We start from the raw sequence: 18,180 nt of genomic DNA on the forward strand, positions 1-18,180 counted from the left end.
TCTTAAGATAATAGCATTATATTAAAGTGAAACCATTTTCTTTTTAAAAAAGAAAGAAAAAGGTACGAGTGTTGGTTTTAACAATGTGGTTATGAGTTCCAGGCCCTGCTTCTGGGCCCCCAGAAGGCACCAGGGGGAGCCCCAAGGCCCCCAGGCGGCAGGAGGGGGAGGAAGAGGCAGCATTCCACCATTCAGGAGCAGCCGGAAGCTCTGATGGAACAGCAGGAAGGAGACGGGAAAGCAGGTGTGTATGGAAGCTTCCATGAGCCAGACGTCACCTCGTCCTCAAGGTTAGCAGAACATGGTGCTCTGCTGCTGGGTCACCCGGATGAACGTCGCCCTCCTGCTGAGCTCTTTCAGTTTGGCGGCTCCCACGTAGGTGCAGGTAGATCTCAGTCCCCCGAGAATATCCAGAATAGTGTTTTCAACACCCCCTTTGTAAGGTACTTCCACAGTCTTGCCCTCTGAGGCTCTGGAAGAAAAAGGAAGTTTTTCTTTTAATCTAGTTCTTCTTCCTTAAGAACTCAGCCAGAATTATTCCCAGCTTTCACACTTTGAGCAGCCCCAAGGCACTCAGGGAGCTAAATGCCACCCTCTGACCCCACGCCCACATTGCTGCAATACCAGGCTGATCGTGCCGGTGTCTCAGATGAACGCATTCCTCCCACCCGAACAGCACGGCCTCGCTGCTGACTACCCAGAGCGACTGGGAGAGGAAACTCTCCATCAGCAACACTGAGAGAAGTCATAGACCCCCAGCATCCTGCGTGGTGACGGCAGGGTGACATTCTTCTCAGTAGCATGCCTCCACTCTGCCCCCACAGGAACCAACTCCACCTTTCTATTCTGCCTGAATCCGTACACCAATCTCCAGCTCACCCAAAATGCCCAGGGGAAAGAGAACAGACCTGGAAGATTACCTCCTGAACAATCCCCCCCCCCGCCTCCTCTGCTTGCCCTTCCTGATCAACAGAAAAAGCCCAGAGCTTTGCCCCCCCATGCCAGCTCTGTGATCAGACACTGTCTTCAAAGGGGATGATCAAGAGGAGGAAGAAGATCTCGATGAAATGGACAACTCAAGCTCCACTAGGTTACATGGAAACCTCTACCAGCAAGATATAGTGGGCCCAGTCACAACAGCCTGCCTGTCTTTCCAGAGGACCCTTTTTGGGGCACATTCCCCCTGCTCACCTCCCTGTGCTCGCCGAAGTCACTACACCTGTCGTCCTGGGCGTGGGGTGGGGTCCCAGCAAGGTGGGACCAGAGTAGAACTGAGGACTTTCTTAGTGTTGGAGGCTTTTCAGGGCTTTGGATAGTATCTTTCACGTTTTCAGGAGAACATTTAGAAGTTCAGAAGGTCTGGCATATGGCATGGACACTAAGCAATAGCTAACTGTCCTTGCTGAGCCACTGTCCTACTGTGCACAAGGCCACCAAGTAACGTTGCTTGATTCCACGTCACACCTCCTCACTGAAACATGGAGATACATTCCAGACTTGCTTTTGAAGGGGCATTATAAGAAGGAAATCTCAAATCTATGCAAAACTGTAGCCCTCATTTGAGGGCCAGGCAATCTGGAATTTCTAACAATTAACCAAATTCTGGAACTTTCTCTAGATGGTCTTTTCAACTGGAAAAATAGCATCTCTTGATCAAAAATTCATTACCTGGAATTTCAAAAGGGTATTAACTCTTGTACATTGAAATCTACCCTTGGGTGAAATCTAGTTACTTAAACCATCAAAAGGTTGGCCTAGTGGCTAGTTTGGAGCACGAAGCTCGCTGGCCACACCCAGATGATTCATATCACTGCACTCTGTGATCACAGACCAACATCTATGCACATATGCCTGCGATGATTGCCATCTCATTTTTTCTAAAAGATTTCCATGGCCTTCCTGGGGCTTATTGGAAATTATCCAGATTCTCATCATTGCGTCTTCGCTAACTAGTGATGGCACTCTTTGCAAGCCATTTATTGTTGATGCTCAAGTCTTCTCATCTGTAAAACGAAGGCACTTTGATCAGTCTCCCTGGGACAGCGTGAGAACTAAATGGTTAATGACTGGGAAGGAACTAGCAAAGCATAAATAACTCTGCCTTAATTAAATATAATGTCAAAGTAGGAAAACCATTCTCATGAGGAAATCATGGTGATGAGGCTGCAAACTGCCAGGGAAAGAGAAGGAGGGAGGGATGTGGGAGGGAGGCAGCGAGAGACAGTGAAGTAGAGAGAACAGATGCAGCCTGCAGGGCTCAGGCTGCCTCTGGATTAAGGTTCTAATTCCTTCAGCATTTTCCTTCCTTGTCTAAGATCTGAACCTGCTTCTAGAACTGAGTCTTAATTCTCCTGAATCTTCTATTTTCTGTTTTGTCTAAACTCTGCTGCAATCACAGGAGATGATTTTTCTTTCGGCTGCTTGGCTTCTGTTTGTGCTACAGCTAGTCTGGCCTTCCCCATCGACTTTTCTTGGAACCCAAACAGATGCACCACTAGAGGGCAAAAATGTACACGGGGCAAAGCTTCTAGTCACTGAATCACAATGGTTCCACTTACATATGAGCACACGAGAGACAATGCACAGCCCCTTGATGGGGACAGTGATTGCAAGTAAAGCATTAAGCTTCTTGGCCAGAGGTCCAGGTTTGCACTGAGGCAGTAATCTCCTCCCTGTCCCTCCCCGCTGACAAACTGTGCAACCTCCTCCATCAGGTACCACATGGGATGGAGCAAGAGGCCCTTGTGAGGCTGCACAGGAAGGAGCACGCCTCTTGTTCTGACTATGTGAAGTTCCCAGGATGAAGGCATAAATGCAATCCCCTACTCCTCTTTCTCAACCTGCCTTCCCCAAACTATAGTATCATCTTTACTGAGGTTCCCTCCAAGAGAAAAAGACTGGAGAGAATGAGAACTGAAATCAGTCCACAAGTCCCCTACTAAGGAACAGAACTCTGGCAGAGTACCCCACGCCTCCCTCCTACCAGCCCGCCCGTTCATCTCAGTGGAGTTCTGAGATTTCCACCTCTAGCTTGGTTTGAATCTTATATAATGCATCTGAATCCCATGTCCTCAGAATGAGCTCTGGGTGTGGAGCGACTGGTAGGAAATGGGGGGTGTCAGCCAGGGAGGGCTTGAGTTTCCATCCCAGTGCCTGAGGCTTCCTGGAAAAGGCAAGCAGCCCACTCGCAGCAGACTTCCTTCTGAGGATGCAAGACCTTCCGTCCTGTCCACTTGGTGTGGCCTGTCATCAGCACTGACTCTAATGAGAAGCAATGACAGACTCTCTGGAGCAGGGCAAGGTAGTGGATATACTGTCGTGAGGTTCTTAAAATACACATGCCGACACTTAAAATGGGAAGTGAAACAGAAAAGGCCAGGTGATCTTCTGGGATCCTGGATTTCAAAAAGCCGAAGTGAGCATCCCTTCTGCAGCAAGTGACAATGAAATGATTAAAGATGCTGCCTGTGTCAACGGTCAGAGCCTGGAGGCAGATGAGAGTCCTGTGTAAGCCACTACAGGTGAAGCACGACACTCCTCAAGAAAGGCCTGACCTCCACGCAGAGGTCTAGACCACACCTGTTTCATATGCTATAGGAGACCCATTCTGCAACCCAATTCTTACAGCCTGAACTCATCCCAGGCCAGAGGTCAGAGGTTACAGGGATAGCTCAGCAACACTCTATCAGAAGGACGAGGCAAAATATTCCTGCCTACCCCTTGCAAGTCAGGAGTATCACTTCCAGGGCCAGCAGAAAAGTCACACCTGCTCACACACACCCCTAGTCACATTTCCAGCTATCCCGAAACACTTCTGCTCTGCCCTTCCTTTGGAAGGGCCCAAACATTGTAAATGCTGGTTGGATAAAAATTAGGGTTATTTAAGAAGAAGCAAGATACTTTCCTAGCTCCTTCCATAGTCCTTTAACATAAACAGAATTGATTTCTTTGAGACCTCCTTCCATCCTACTTCTGTAAACATGAGGCCTCCCGGATGAGAAGCGGTGGTCTGCCCCTTACCTATACTCGGCGACGCCCCCTGCGTGCTTCTTCATCGCTGTGTCCGAGCTCATCCCATAGAAGAGCTTGAGCTTCTGCCCATTCCTCTCGATCACATCTCCAGCACACTCCGTGTGGCCTGAAAACATGCCTCCCAGCATGACAAAATCTGCACCGGCTCCTGAACGCAGAGAGTGGAGAGAAAAGGAAGCAGCAAAGAGCTCAGAGAAAATCAGCTCTAGAAAGATCCGAGGGCCACCCCAACTCACCCTCCCTCCCCCCTGCAACAGTCAAGACAAAGCTCAACCTCTCCCCTTTTGTAAAGAGATCAGAAGGCTCCCAGACAGGGAGACGGGCACAGGACACTCAGACAAATGCAGCCTACTGAAGGCTGGTGGCTGAAACACTGGACAATCCTTTATGGTTATTAATGATTAACTGTGACCACCTCCAAACAGAGGTCTACCTCTTTTATAATCAGAGAAACATTAAGAATTGAGCAGCACCTTAGACAGCCTGTTGTCCAATCTCATACTCAATGCAACAACTCCTCTCAATGTCCCTATCGGGCATCTGGTCTACCTTAGGCTCTCGGCACTTTCACACGCTGCCTGTAAGGATGATGAAAAGACCTCAGAACAGACTGAACTTCCTACACTACAAGCAAAGGAGAGAAACCTATGTAAATACAGACATATATATGTGTATACATGTCATATTAACTGTACCTGCACCTCTGTTGTAATGAATATTAGAGTTCCAGAGTAAATAATATCCCATATTAATAAGCGAACGACATGAAATTTCCAGGACAGGTACAGAGGAGACTGGATACCGAAGCTGCCTTTGTCAGCTAGGTTAGAACAGCTGGGACAGCTGGGACAGCTGGGCTGGCTCACTGCTGTGTCCTCATTGTGTATCACAGTGCACGGAACATGGTAGATGTGAAATAACCAGTTGTCAAGAAAGTACAAGGCGTACGTGGAAGAAACAGAAAGAGTCACCATCGCCCATCGTGTTCATGGATAATCGTGCAGAGAGATTCTCTATTAAGTAAGAAACTGCTACAAGTCAGTCCCACGGAGGGTTGACATTTAGAAGCCAAGGCTATCAGGGTACGGATGTATTAAGTAATTAGGATGAAGGGCAAGGAGGGGCCAACATAGGAAGCCCTGAAATGTGGCCTTGACCTCATCCGTCCGGTCATTTAAATCTTGACAAGAGGACTTTGGGGTGTGTCAGGTATTACAGTCCCTTCTGTTCAGCATTTCCGAAAAGCAGGTTCAGCAGGACTGGCCCTGTGGCCTGGCACTCAGGCAAGTGAGGCACAGCAGGACCTGTCTACTTGGCAGCAAGCTTTGCAGACCCTTCCTTCCAGGGTCCCTAACAGGAATGCTGGATTCTGGCTCCCCTGCCATGATTTAAGGGGGCAGAAGATAACTGGTTTCCAGCCAGGCTTCCTGATGACCACAGTGCCGGGAGCAGCCCCCATGGGGTGGCTGCTGCGGAGCAGATGTCAACAGCACGAACACAGAGCACAGATCCACTCAAACAAGGCTTTGAAGTGGCTCCCAAGGATTTTCATTTCTGAACACCCTCACGTCCCTTCCTAAGCAGCATTTTCCCTAACACAGTCCCTCTCCCTTCCCTGAGCCTCTGCTCAGGCATGGCTGGACTTACTAGGAAAGTGGAGGAGGGAAGGATGCCAGAGCGTGATTCCAAAGGCCAGGAACCACGCCCAGGATCTGTCACCTATGAGGCAGCTTCTTAAGGACTAGTCACTTTCTAGTGTACTCAGCTCCCACTCTGTGCAGGGAGCACTAAGATGGAACACTCATCAATATTAAGTAGCTGCAGCTCAAAATCAATAGTCAAAGTGTCCTTGGCTGATGACCATTATAATAAGGAGTGAGTGTACTAGTGTATCAGGAGTCCTGAGTTCTCCCTGCTCTGCCCCAACTGTGGGACCCTGACCTTGTCACTTGCCCCTTGGGGCTTCAGTCCCCTGGACATTCTCCAGGGTTGCTGCAAAACCCAGCTGCCAAGAACACCGCCCCACGTTTCCCTTTTGTCACTATCAGTGTTTTGTTTAAAAAAAAAAAAAAGAAAGAAAGAAAAAGCAACTAATGCCTAGGCCCAAAAGATTCCATGGGATGAACTCTTGAAACAGCGATGAAGAAACACGTGGGAAGAGTTGCTAAATATGGGTAAAGGGAAGAGCCGCTGGCATCCCTTAGGAAGGCCTCAGACAGAAAGTTTCCCTCCACCAAAAAAGAAAAAATAAGTCAACAGCAAACTTGGCCCTGGCATCAGGAAAGGAAGGTGGAGCCTTCGTTTCCGTCTCCTGTGGCACACACAGCTCCCACTTCAGTCTGGAGTGCCCAGCTGGGCAGCCAGCTCTGACTTCTGAACGAAGTTTGCAGAGATTGAGTGGTGGGCACGGGACCCAGCTTGTTGAGATGCTGGACCCCCTAGTGCTTTCCCAAGAAAACCCAGGACACGCAGCTGGGGCCAGCGGCGTCAGCACCACAGGCTCACGGCCAGACACTGCTGCCCCCTAGTGGGAAAAAGGCTCCTCAGCCTCTGGTGAGAAACTGCTGCTGGGACTCCTGTCCTTCCTACGGGATTTCCCCAAGTTAGGTCCCAAAGACCCTGGCTGAAGTTCCTGCGCATCAGACCTGCTACTGTCCCTTCCACAAGTACCTGAGCCACGACTTCACCCCTTCCTGGCTTGCAGGATGTCACCCTTAGGTCTATCCCTGGGTACTCAGTCTGCTCTGCTACCAAACAGAACCAAACTGATGCCAGGATTTGGGCCAAGAGGGCCTGGAAGCCAGGGAGAGGAAACTCAGGACTGGCGCAGAACCTCCCCGACAGGTTCCCACCTCGTTCCCACCCCATAGCCAGTGCGCAGGGGAGGGGAGCTCCCCCCACCTCCCCGCCCCCTGCACCCACGGCTCCTCACCAAAGGCTTTGGCGACATCTCCTGGACACGTGCAGCCTCCATCCTTCAAAGAGGAAAGAGCAAAGAGAGAATGTCAGCGGGAGCTCAGCCAGGCTATCCCTCTCTCCTGGGGTGATCTGGTGAATGGGAGCTGACATGCCCACCCCAAGCCCCCAGCCCAGCACACAACCCTCAGAGCCAAAGCCCCAAGACTCCCCTCAACATGGCACCTTCCGTTCCCCATCCCCATCCGTGCTGTTTCAGGCCGGCACTGCCCACTGCCTGCCCACCCACCTGGCATCAGTGGGAAGCAGGAGGCAGCAGGAGATGCTGAGTGGGCAGAGGGGCTCCAACCTCAGCTTCCGCCAGCCCCTTATACAACACGCCTGGCCACTGAGCCTGCCACATTCATTCTCATTCAGTAGTCACCTCTCCCCCTAGTCTGGTGGGAGGTGAGATTCATTTAGTACAAGAGCTGAATTATTTTAAGAGCCGGAAGGACACTGAGTTAGTTCCTTTATATTCCCAGCCACTCCATGGATCTCCTAATCACCCTCATGCAATGTACCCAGTTACCTTAAAGTCAAACACGTATTCCTGACACCCACTTTGCCCATACAGGGTGCCCACCTGAGGCTGGTTTAATGCCTAGCAGAACAGTCTGTCATCTTGGGCCGCCTGGCTCAGTTCAGCTGGGGGCGTTATGTTTAAACACCAGCGACACAGTACAAGGTTTCCAGGCTACAGAGCTCACTGCACTTCCTCCAAACACAAAAGGCACAAGAGGACCAGGCTGCTACCTGCTGTGTGCAATGTGGCCTGTGTGAGGTCCAAGGAGGAAAAGGACAGTGAGGGCAGCCTGGACCCAACAGGGAGACCCAACAGGGGGACGCAGAGTCAGGACTCAGGGCTGGTGAGATGGGACAGAGCCCAGCGTGCAGTGTGGGTCTCAGAGAAAGACCAACATCTCAGAGGGAAGCACCTGTCCCCAGAAGGTGGGACACACTTTGGGAAGGACACAGAAAACACAAGCCACCCAGGCTCCAGTGCATTGTAACTGGCAGGGGCTGCATGCACCTCCGGCGTTGGAGGGCGTCGACATGGAAGTGAGATGGACCACTTTACAAATAGCATCTCCCACTGAGAACACGGGGTCTCTGTGAGGTAATCCTTTCTTTTTCTATCTGCTTTTTAGGCCTGTCACTCCAGGAGCTAGAACTCAAATACTGCTTCATCACTTCTTTGCAGTTCTGATCAAAAGGTAGGTGTGAAGGCTCCATCTCTTTTTTCTGTGAATATTTCCTGCCTGCAATTATTTCCTCAATCAAGTGTGTCAATCATGTGTGGCTTCCCTGACCCCCAGAGGGCCACGGGGCAGTGAGGAATGATTATTCCAGAGGTGGTCTCTCCACAGAAGGTGTCTGGCCAAAGCCCTCCATGTGAAGAGAGTTAACAGGGCTTCGCGGCTCTATATATCTTGTTAGTGCCTCAAAGCTCCAGCATATTTACTGTCTCTTTCAAAGGTACAACCACTATATATGCCCCTCACTTGTCCTGCCAATTATTTTTAAAGTGCTTTATCTCTTTATCAAAAACAGTTCTACACAATAGGGTTTCAAATTTATAACCTCAAAAGATTAAATAAACTCATGTTCCCATTAAAACAGGTCCCTAAGATTATAACCCTGCCCCCCCCCCCAAAAAAAACATACACACACTCCTTAAGTCTTTTGCTCACTCGCTTATGCGTAAATAGCTCATGCCTTCTACATGTCTTGTGTGGGGTCTTGAAAATTCCCCATGACTGTGGTCCATGATGAGGCCTGACTCGGAAGGCCGGTGCTTCTGGGACCCCGAGAAAACGAGCTCCTCTCTTCCCAGGATGGGCTAAGATGTCCACAGCTAATAGGACTTTATGATGTGCCGCTGAGAGGAAATCGGACTCACGGCCTCATCTGCTCACACTGTGCCTGGGTCTGCATTTATGAAACAGACAGCACAGACCAAACAAGCTGGACCACACCTTTCCAACCCGGTGCAATCTAACGTCCCAGCATGCTTCAGGGCAAAGGGGTCTGCTCCCTACCACCATTACAGGTCATTCCCAAAAGTTGTTCGTAGCATCCTTTCACCTTCCAGGAGCAGAGCAGAAGGGGCAAACCTCCGCCCTCTAAAACATACATTTACTTTCATGTAGAAACATTCATGGCTGCTGGGAGTTTTTAAAAAACAGCGTGCAAATATTCAAAGGGTTATTTGTTTTGCTTTTCAAGACTGTTACTATATTTAAGTAGAAAAGGCATCATATGACATGAGTGGTGATTCAATCTATGAATTGTCAGCATACCCCTTCTTAAAAATACTTGCTCAAAGCAGCATGGAGTAGGCAGAGGGAATTCGAATCAAGCACCTACTATGAGCCAAGGATTGTTACAAACTTCATTTTTCTATTCACACACCTCCAGAACTTCAAGGCGATATTTTACAGGTAGGGAGAAAAAAGAGGGAGGCTCAGAAAAGCTGAGTGACTTGCCCAAGGTCATACAACTTTAACAATGGAAGAACAAGATTAGAATCCTGGTTAAGCATAAACTCTAAAATCTAGAAGCATACTTACCAAAACATTAGCAGCGGTTATCTTAAGATGATGGCATTTCTAGTAATCTTTATTTTCTTTATGTTTATTTGTATCTTCTGACTTTTTCTAGTCTAAATCTATTTGATTGGGGAATTTTTCAAGGCTCAAAAAAATTAAATTATATGAATGAATTTGTTTAGGTATTTCTAAATAATGATCTAACTGTTCCTAAAGCACCACATTAGAATCAAAAAAATTATAGGAAATGTGCTGATCCCTCTTTACTCCTTTGCAGAGGGTCAGTGAGCGGATGAGAGCACTCCTGGCTGGGTGGAGAGGAGGAGCGACTGTGCATAACATCAAGATTAACAGCCGCTCACTATGCAGGGCCTCCGCAAACTTACAAGCATGCTCTCTGGGTCTTCATAAAATGCACGGATCACCATGTTGGAGCTTGAGAGAACAAGAGATGACAGTGAGCCGAGCCACAGGACTCATCATGGGAGTGTTTTTAGGTCCTATGAAGCACCACAAAGTCCAAGCCATTTCTGGTTATCAGTGAACAATGAACTTGTCTAGTTGTTCAAATCCCTCCTGTTCGGATGGCCCAGCAGGTACTGACTCTCCTCTCTCCAGTGGAAGACATGCTTGGGGCAGGGACCAGCGATAACAACAGACAAAGCTGGAGTCTCCCAAAGCGATGTGGTAGGAAAACGAGTGGATCCTGTGCCAACCCAGCATTCTCTGCGACTTCAGCAAGCCCTTCACCTCCTGAGCCTCCTCATCCTCTAAATGAGGGCGCTCAAGGGAAGGAGAGGAACACCAGAGATAAACAGACCTCAGTGAGAGTGCTGGCTCGGCCCCCTACCAGCAGTGTGATGCTCAACAACTCACTCAAGATCTCGAAGCGTCAGTGCCTCACCTGCTGTGAGGGTTAGTTTTGTGTGTCAACTTGACTAGGCCACAGACTGCCTAGATATTTGGCCAAACATTCGTCTGCGTGTTTCTGTGAGGGCGTTTTTGGATGAGATGAACATGTGAACTGGCAGACTGAGTAAAGCCAATTGCCCTCCCTAATGGGGTGGGCCTCATATAATCAGTTGAAGCCTTGTGAGGAACAAAAATGCTGACCCACCCTGAGCGAGAGAATTTTTCCTAACCCGCTGCCTTTTAACTGGGAAATGTGCTTTTTCCTGCCTTCTGACTCCAAGTGAAACATCACCGGCTCTTTCTGGTTCTCCGGTCTTCAGACTCAGACCAGAACTACTCCATCGATCCTCCCAGGTCTCCAGCTTAGCAACTCACCCTGCAGATCCTGGGACTTCTTGCCTCCATAATCACATGAACCAATTCCTTATCAGGAATCTCTCTTTCTCCACACACATCCACACCCTATTGGTTCTGCTTCTCTAGAGAACCCTGAGTAATACACCTGTCAAATGAAGACAACAGCTCCCTTGTCAGGTGGTTCCAAGGCTGAGAGACTAAATGTATATTGTGCCTGGCAGAAAGACGCTCAATAAATGACAGCCATTATTTCCTCTAAAGCTGTTCCCACCTTTAAAATTCTCTCCTTCGTTATGTCCCTAGCAGATGACAAGACAGAATTAACTGGTCACACCTTAATCTTCACCTACACAGGGGGTGCCCTGAATTTTTCGGCTCTCTGCCTGTCAGAAGCCCATGTGGGCCACAATAGAAGCCTGATTCAAGCCCAGCCTCTTGGGTATAAGCACCTGCTGAACACACTCCATGCTGTGGCTTCCTTCTGAACTTCAACGGCACGGACGTGCTAATTCAGCAACTGAAGTGTAAAATGAGACAGCTGGAAGGGAACTGGACAAAGTAGCTGGATCCAAAACATCTGATGGACTTCCAGCGGGTTTAGGACTACTGGCAAGTGGAAGAAACTGCTTGCGAAACTCCATTAGACAAAGAGACAATGGGGGAAACGGCTGCTTTGAACCCCAAGACACTCAGCTGGTTAGAAGGAAGTCAAGAGCTGACTTCCTATATAAGTCTGTGAACTTCACTTGGTCCTCTGGCTACAAATTGAACTTCTAACCCCATCTAGGAAATCTCGCCATGAATAGAAAAATAAGAACCTCCGAGCATCAGTACCACAAGCCTGGCTGTCACTGTCCCTACTGACAGATTCAGAGTTGGTCCTGGGGCACCAGCAGATGAGACCTGGCTCTGGAAGACCGGGCCTGCCTCATACGCTGAGCCTTACCATAGCAGCCCGTGGTTCTCAACTTTGAGAGCACATCAGCATGACCTGGAGGGCTTGATAAAACAGACTCCTGGGCCTCACCTTCTGCATCTGAGTCAGCAGATTTAGGATGAGGCCCCCAAATTCCTAGTAAGTTCTCAGTTGATACAGCGACCGGTCAGGGCACCAGACTCGGCGAACTGCTGAAATGAGCTAAAAACTAGGTGCGCTGTGTCAAAAGATCCCAAAGTGATTTCCAATGAGCCACCTGTGCAGTAAGCAGAGCCTCCACCCCTCCTCTACAAATGGTCCCGTAAACTAAGCAAGTGTGAGTTTTCCAGAAGGACGCAGGTATGGGATCTCAGAAAATGTTCACAGTAAAACTGTTAATTTGACCTCCACTGATTTGGAAATGGTGGCCATTCAAGGAATATATAAATCTAATGTGTATCTCTCTCTCTAAATTCTGATTAAGACTCTTGACGGTGAACACTATCAGGTAACAGAGATTTATGACTAATTACGTATGGTGCTTTTGGGGGCCAACCTCTAAAGAGTCTAATTTGCTAGGATGGGGTCCAGGAATGTTGATTTTAAAAAGCTTCCTTGGTGACTCTCATGTAGCCAGCCCAAGACAAGGTGAGGTGAGCATCCGAGAACCAGGAGCATGCTGGAGAATGGTACTGTTTGGTGACTCCAGTCAGCGGAATCACCTCACTCAGCAAATGCAGGATGCTGACTTTATGTCAGCCTTTTACACACCACTTGTTCAATAAATGGGTGTTCATTTGTTCACAGGGGCAAAAGCTAAAGGAAAGGGTATTGAGTGGAGGGCCTTAGAACTCTGTCAGCAACCAGTAAATCTGCAATCATTTATTCCAGCTTCTAGCACATAGTAGATGCTCAATAAATGCTGACTGACTGGATGGTGGATGAAAACCACGGATGAAGATCAGAAGGAGCACAGGACATCTGCACGAGCCTGCAAGTCAAGGACCTAGAACCTAGCTTCCATTGTTACCTTAAAGTCCCATTCGGTGAAGCAACGGCTGCAGGGCCCAAACGCTGGAGTAAAACTCCAACGAGATAATGTGCATGTCGGGATTTTATTATTCTATCCTCAAAGCAGGTCCAGAAGTCAAACCTTAGCAGGCTGAAATGGTGAGCCAAAATCAACAAGATACCATTCCACAGGGGTATGTAATTGACTGCATTTGGATTTTTTAAAAAATATCAATTATTTAATGTGGGAGTTTGGCTTAGCAGTTGTACATGTGAAATGGTTCGAAGATTAAGTTTACTATATTCAATATGAGTCTATTAATATGAAACCACTAAAAATGTCACTACTTCACAATTTGCAAAAAATATATATATATATATGTGTGTATGTGTGTTGTGTGTGTACAGTGTGTATGTGTGTCTATACATATATCATCCACGTGGAAGCCATGGTTCTACCTGGGTCCACCCAATTACATCTGACATGGTCTGTCCTGCTCTGAGCATCTCATCTAGGAGGAGATAGACATGATAAGTCTCTTCAACTGTCTGAATGGTGGTCACGTCGATAAAGGTAGAGCAGAATTACAGATAAACAGTTTTAACTTGACGTTCACTCAATCCTTAAGTTGAAGTGGCTAAGTACTGCAGTGCTGTTCTTCCAGGAACCTCATGAAAGTGTCAGGTCACTGTCTCTGCTCCTCCTCATTTTCTTCTCAGACATTTCTCAACCCACAAAAATCTAACTTCTGCCCCCAACATGCCACTGAATCTGCTCTATCTGACACCACTGCAGACGTGAACAGCCAAAATGAGGTCATCCTGGAGCAGGGTGGCCTCTAATCCAATATGACTGATGTTCCTAGAAAAAGAAGAAATTCGGACACAAAGACAGGCACATGCACAGGGAGGATGTCATGTGAAAACTGGAGTTACAGTGCCACAAGCCAAGGAACCACCAAAAGCTCAGGAGGCCCGGACCAGAGCCTTCCCTAGTGTCTACGCAGCCCTGCTGACACCTGGATCTCAAACTTCTGGCCTCCAGAACTGTCAGACAATATGTTTCTCTTGTTTAAGTCACGGCAGCCCTAGCAAACTAGTACACGGCCCTCTCATTTTCTCAAAGCTCCCCACATTATCCCCCATCAAGCTACCTACCACCTTGAGTTGTTATTGACTAGAGTTACTGACTAATGTGCCGGCCGCCCTCACCACAGAGTAAGGGGGAGAAGGGCCTGCATCTCTGCCAAATGTCACTGCTGGGACCACAGTGCCCGGCTCACTTCCAAGCCCACAGGATGCCGACGGGATGAAAGGCAGCCAGGGAGCAGAGACCCTCCCACCCCGCAACTCCCCACTCAGAGACTTACGGAGATGATATGCCCCTTCAGGCCATGGGCAGAGTCTGCACACTCGATCACAGCACTCAGCTGGGGGTAGCCCACGCCCGTCTTGGTGCGGGTAGTACACACAGAACCTGGCATGGAGGAAAAAGTGGACCCCAAAGCGAGATGGTTATGAATGAGCAGAACGTGACACAAAATGACCCTCCATCACCATCCCATAGCCCTGCCCCAATTTCCTGGGGGTAAACTTTCCATGGCAGATGAGAGTTTGGAGGGGAGGGGCTGCCCAGGAGCTCAAGAGAGTTGGTTATAACCACATCCCTGTCCACACATCCCTTCAGGTCCTCATCACCATCATCTGCTGATGCCCAGGACACCATCCACCCTACGCCCGGTCACTCTCTCCTATGACATCAGCTCCCACTTAAGAGTCAAGCAGACTCTCCATGCTTAAACTCCCATTCTTTTCCACTTTCCTTCCCTTTTCCATGCAACCACACTATACTTCAAGGGACCTCTCAAATTCCTCCCACGGGCTCGAGCCTTCTTTACCTTCAATTTTCGTTAAATTCTAACTTCTCTATGCCTCACTGCCTCACCTGTGAAATGGAAATACAAACACTGACCTCATGGGGTTCTAGTGGAGATTAAGCGGCACAAGGGATGAAAATCGGTTGGCCTGCAGTAATCCTTCGAGAAAAGGGAGCCGGCACTAACCGTATTCCTGCACCCTCACTCATGTCCTCCACATGCCCCAGCCTCTTGTTCTTCATCAGCTCAGTCCATCTCCCACCCAGTCCAGAGTCCCGTCCAGCCTGGACTCTGAGGTCAGCCTCCATTTCAGGACTGCACCAGCCTCCTAGACAACTTCATCCCCTTGACCTCTGCCTTTGCCTTGGTCCACTGCAGTCCTGGTTGACCGTGTGCAGAGTATTACCCCAGTGAGGACCAATGTCATGCCAACAGCACTGGCAGCTCCAGCACGTCCCCTCACTCAAGTCTCACTCCTCTCTCCCAGCAAGTGAGCACCCCTGCACCCTGAGGTCACCTAGATCAAGCTCCTCAATGTCCCCCTGCTACCCGCTCTCCCACCTCCTACCCTTCTCTTCTTTCTCCCTGCTTAACTAGCTCCAGCCACGCTAACCTTTCAGTTCCCCCGTCAGAGTTCTTCCCACCTTAGGGATCCTCTGTACATGATGTACTTTCTGTCTGCACACTCCCCTCTGTACCAACACCATGGTACATTCATCCCTTTCTCATCTTTCAGGCTTCGTCTCAAATGTCACTGCCTCAGGGAAGTTGTTCGTCACAGCACTTATTTCAAAAAGGGGCATTTAAATAACTATTTGTGTAAGAACCGAGGATCTGTTTTCTCTGCTGGATGGCAAGCTCCGTGGATATTCATTGTTGTAGATCCAGTGCTGAGAATAGAGCCTCGTACATAATAAAACGCTATAAATAGTCATTGAAGGAATGCATGAACTCAAGCACGAGTGAGTCACCCACATCTCCGTCTCTGCTGCTTCGCCACTCATTCAGTGCCTGCTGGAGGTCTTGTGGTGTCGATTATGGGGAGCCCTGGGGCCAGTGTAAAAGCTGAGAGCCCCGGCCACCTCTCCCGCTCCCCACCACCACCACGGCCTTCACACCTTCCCACAAGTTTCCCCCAGGAATCTTCAGGAGCAGGGGCAGACAGACAACCATGTCTATACTCCCAGGCTGGCTTCAGCAGGGAAACCGGAACAGAAGGAACCCCTTCTCCTGCATCCATCCAGCTGCAGGGCAGAACCCATCTCTGTGTCCATCCTCATGACACGTGTCACCCACAATCCTGGAGTCTCCAAGCTGCCCTCCCCACCAAGGCACCCTCGGGCCCAGCGACCAGATGTGCACTGTGCGAGGCAGAATGAGTTTCATGATCTCTGGGTGGCTTTTCTCCTTCCCTCCCACTCAACCGGATCCTCGAGGGAAGACAGGGCCTCAGCCACAGGGGACTGGAGCTCTGCAGCGGTGAGGGATGACAGAGGTTTAGGACAACCGCCTTTCTTGGAAACAACCAAGGAAGAAGTTTCAAACAAGGCATGGGAGCGATCTTAACACCCAGGCTGAAAGGAGAAATGGGGCACATATTTTCTACCAGCTAGAGGGGCGGGGGCCCGTTTTTAATGCTTTTCCCCAGTTCCCAGGAGTTACTCAATAACGAACCTTTTCTAATGCTGTCATTTAGATATACAATGTCCAGTGTTTCGACTCTAAAGAATTTGTAGAATGTAAATATCATCTCCAATCAATTTAGAGGCTCTACTATGTCAGACTCAGACAGCCCCTTAAATCTCTTTAGTCACATTCTAAACAGAGTTGAGGGGCTGGGAGTGGGGGCAGGGTAGGCACACAGGAGCAGTGGAAGGACAACAGATCTCCTGAGCAAACAGATTGTGTACACAGAGGATGTGCATGAAGGACACAAGAGCAGCTGAATGCTCAAGATTACGTCAAAAACAACAGAGAGCCGAGAAGGTGGCTTACACCCTTCACGTCCTGCACAGCACCCACCCAGCACAATGGCGGCTAGGAGACACTCAATACATATCTGATTAAATAGGTGACTGGTGAGTGCCCTGCTTTTGGGGGGAAGAAAAAAAAAGAGTCTTCCTGGTCTATTATCAGCCTATTCTGTTCTATTCCAAGCTGGTCTATTCCAGCCTATCCAAGCGGGGAGCTGCTTGTAAGCAAGAACTGGGCCTTAGCCTCTCTTTGACTTTTCAATAATGACAGACACTCAGTAAGACAATCTTTCCTCTTGCTCAGAATATGTTACAAATTGGGTTGAGTAAGTGGCAATATAAAAAGCCCAATCTCGAAACTCTCCCTGTGTGTTAAAAGCCTGGGTACTTCCACAAGCCTCCAGGGCTCCTCTTCCCTAACTGTCCCCGCAGGTACATCCTATTCCCTCAAGGCTGAAGACTGTGCCAAGTCACATCAATGCTGTCTGCCTCCCAGCAGCGCTTCCCCACAGACTCCTCTCATGCTGGTTTATGGTTTGCTTCCTTTTTTGGTAGTAGTGTCTTTTGGGTGGGTGACTTTTTATTCCCAACTGAAAATGAGTATCTTCTTTCCTTCTCCCCAGTTGTATCTGGTCAATAATGGATGGGCAAGGAAGAATTTTAACACACAGCAATAAAGAGTTTGAAAATGTGGAAGCTCGTGCTCATGGATGGCCAAAGGGGACGGCAAATACCAACAAGAGAAAATGGAGCCACCCACTATATGGATAGAAAGGCCCCACCTCATCCCTCCGCTCAAAATGCCAATGGGCAGTCTTAGGAGAGAATGGGCAAAATCTGAGATGGATCACGTATCAGGTGTGGAGCCAAAGGTAGTTAACTGCCTGGGCCATGGGTCAAGTTCAAATGTAGCCTCACTGCTGCATGCCTATTTGCAATGTTTGGGGTCCCTCAAACACTCACAGAAACTTAAGTCATTCATGTCCCTAACTGTCCCCATAGATTCTTCACCTATCACCTTCTTCTTCAAGGTATATGGGATCATCAGTGAAACCTGCATTCTTTTCTTCCACATTAATATTCTGAAACAGGACCTTCCATTCTAACCACATCCAAGCTCACTGAGAAGCTCCCCGAGGGCATCAGAAAGCAGCTGGATAACATTCTTAATCAGGACCTTCTTCAGAAGCTCAAGAATCCCTCCCAAAGAAATGTGCTTTAAACTTGTGGATGGATCATTCACGGGTTCTGTTCTGGCCATCTCCAGCCCCCCTAAGCCCCAGACCCCAATCCTCTCCACACACCCTCTGCTGTGCTCCCAGCAAGTCTTACCTGGTCCAACTCCCACTTTGATTATATCTGCTCCGGAAAGAATGAGCTCTTCCACCATCTCTCCTGTCACCACGTTCCCTGCCTGAGACAGAAAGAACACAGCTCGCGATCGTGAACTACTCCTGGTGGTACAAAGATGAATGAGTGAGGAACTCCACACCTGGACACAAGTATTCCTGAAGCCACTGGGCAGCCAAGGGACAAAAAAATAAACAAACAAATAAAAATGAGAGAAACACTGCATCCATTTCCTGACTCTACTT

At 48.8% G+C, this 18,180-nt stretch overlaps 1 protein-coding gene across 2 annotated transcripts in view; it reads right to left on the minus strand.

Annotated features, from left to right (window-relative positions):
* Positions 1-18,180, minus strand: part of GMPR (guanosine monophosphate reductase) — a 40,999-nt gene continuing 22,819 nt past the window's right edge. For both annotated transcript variants that reach the window (XM_046640691.1, XM_046640690.1), the window contains 5 exons: positions 17,918-17,999; positions 14,106-14,212; positions 6,965-7,007; positions 4,021-4,180; positions 1-472 (listed from right to left, as the gene is read on the minus strand). In XM_046640691.1, coding sequence (XP_046496647.1) covers positions 292-472; positions 4,021-4,180; positions 6,965-7,007; positions 14,106-14,212; positions 17,918-17,999 — 573 coding nt within the window. In that variant the 3' untranslated portion in view covers positions 1-291. The remainder of the gene's footprint in view (positions 473-4,020; positions 4,181-6,964; positions 7,008-14,105; positions 14,213-17,917; positions 18,000-18,180) is intronic.

Source organism: Equus quagga, chromosome 15 (genome assembly GCF_021613505.1).
Source record: "Equus quagga isolate Etosha38 chromosome 15, UCLA_HA_Equagga_1.0, whole genome shotgun sequence".
Taxonomy (NCBI): domain Eukaryota; kingdom Metazoa; phylum Chordata; class Mammalia; order Perissodactyla; family Equidae; genus Equus; species Equus quagga.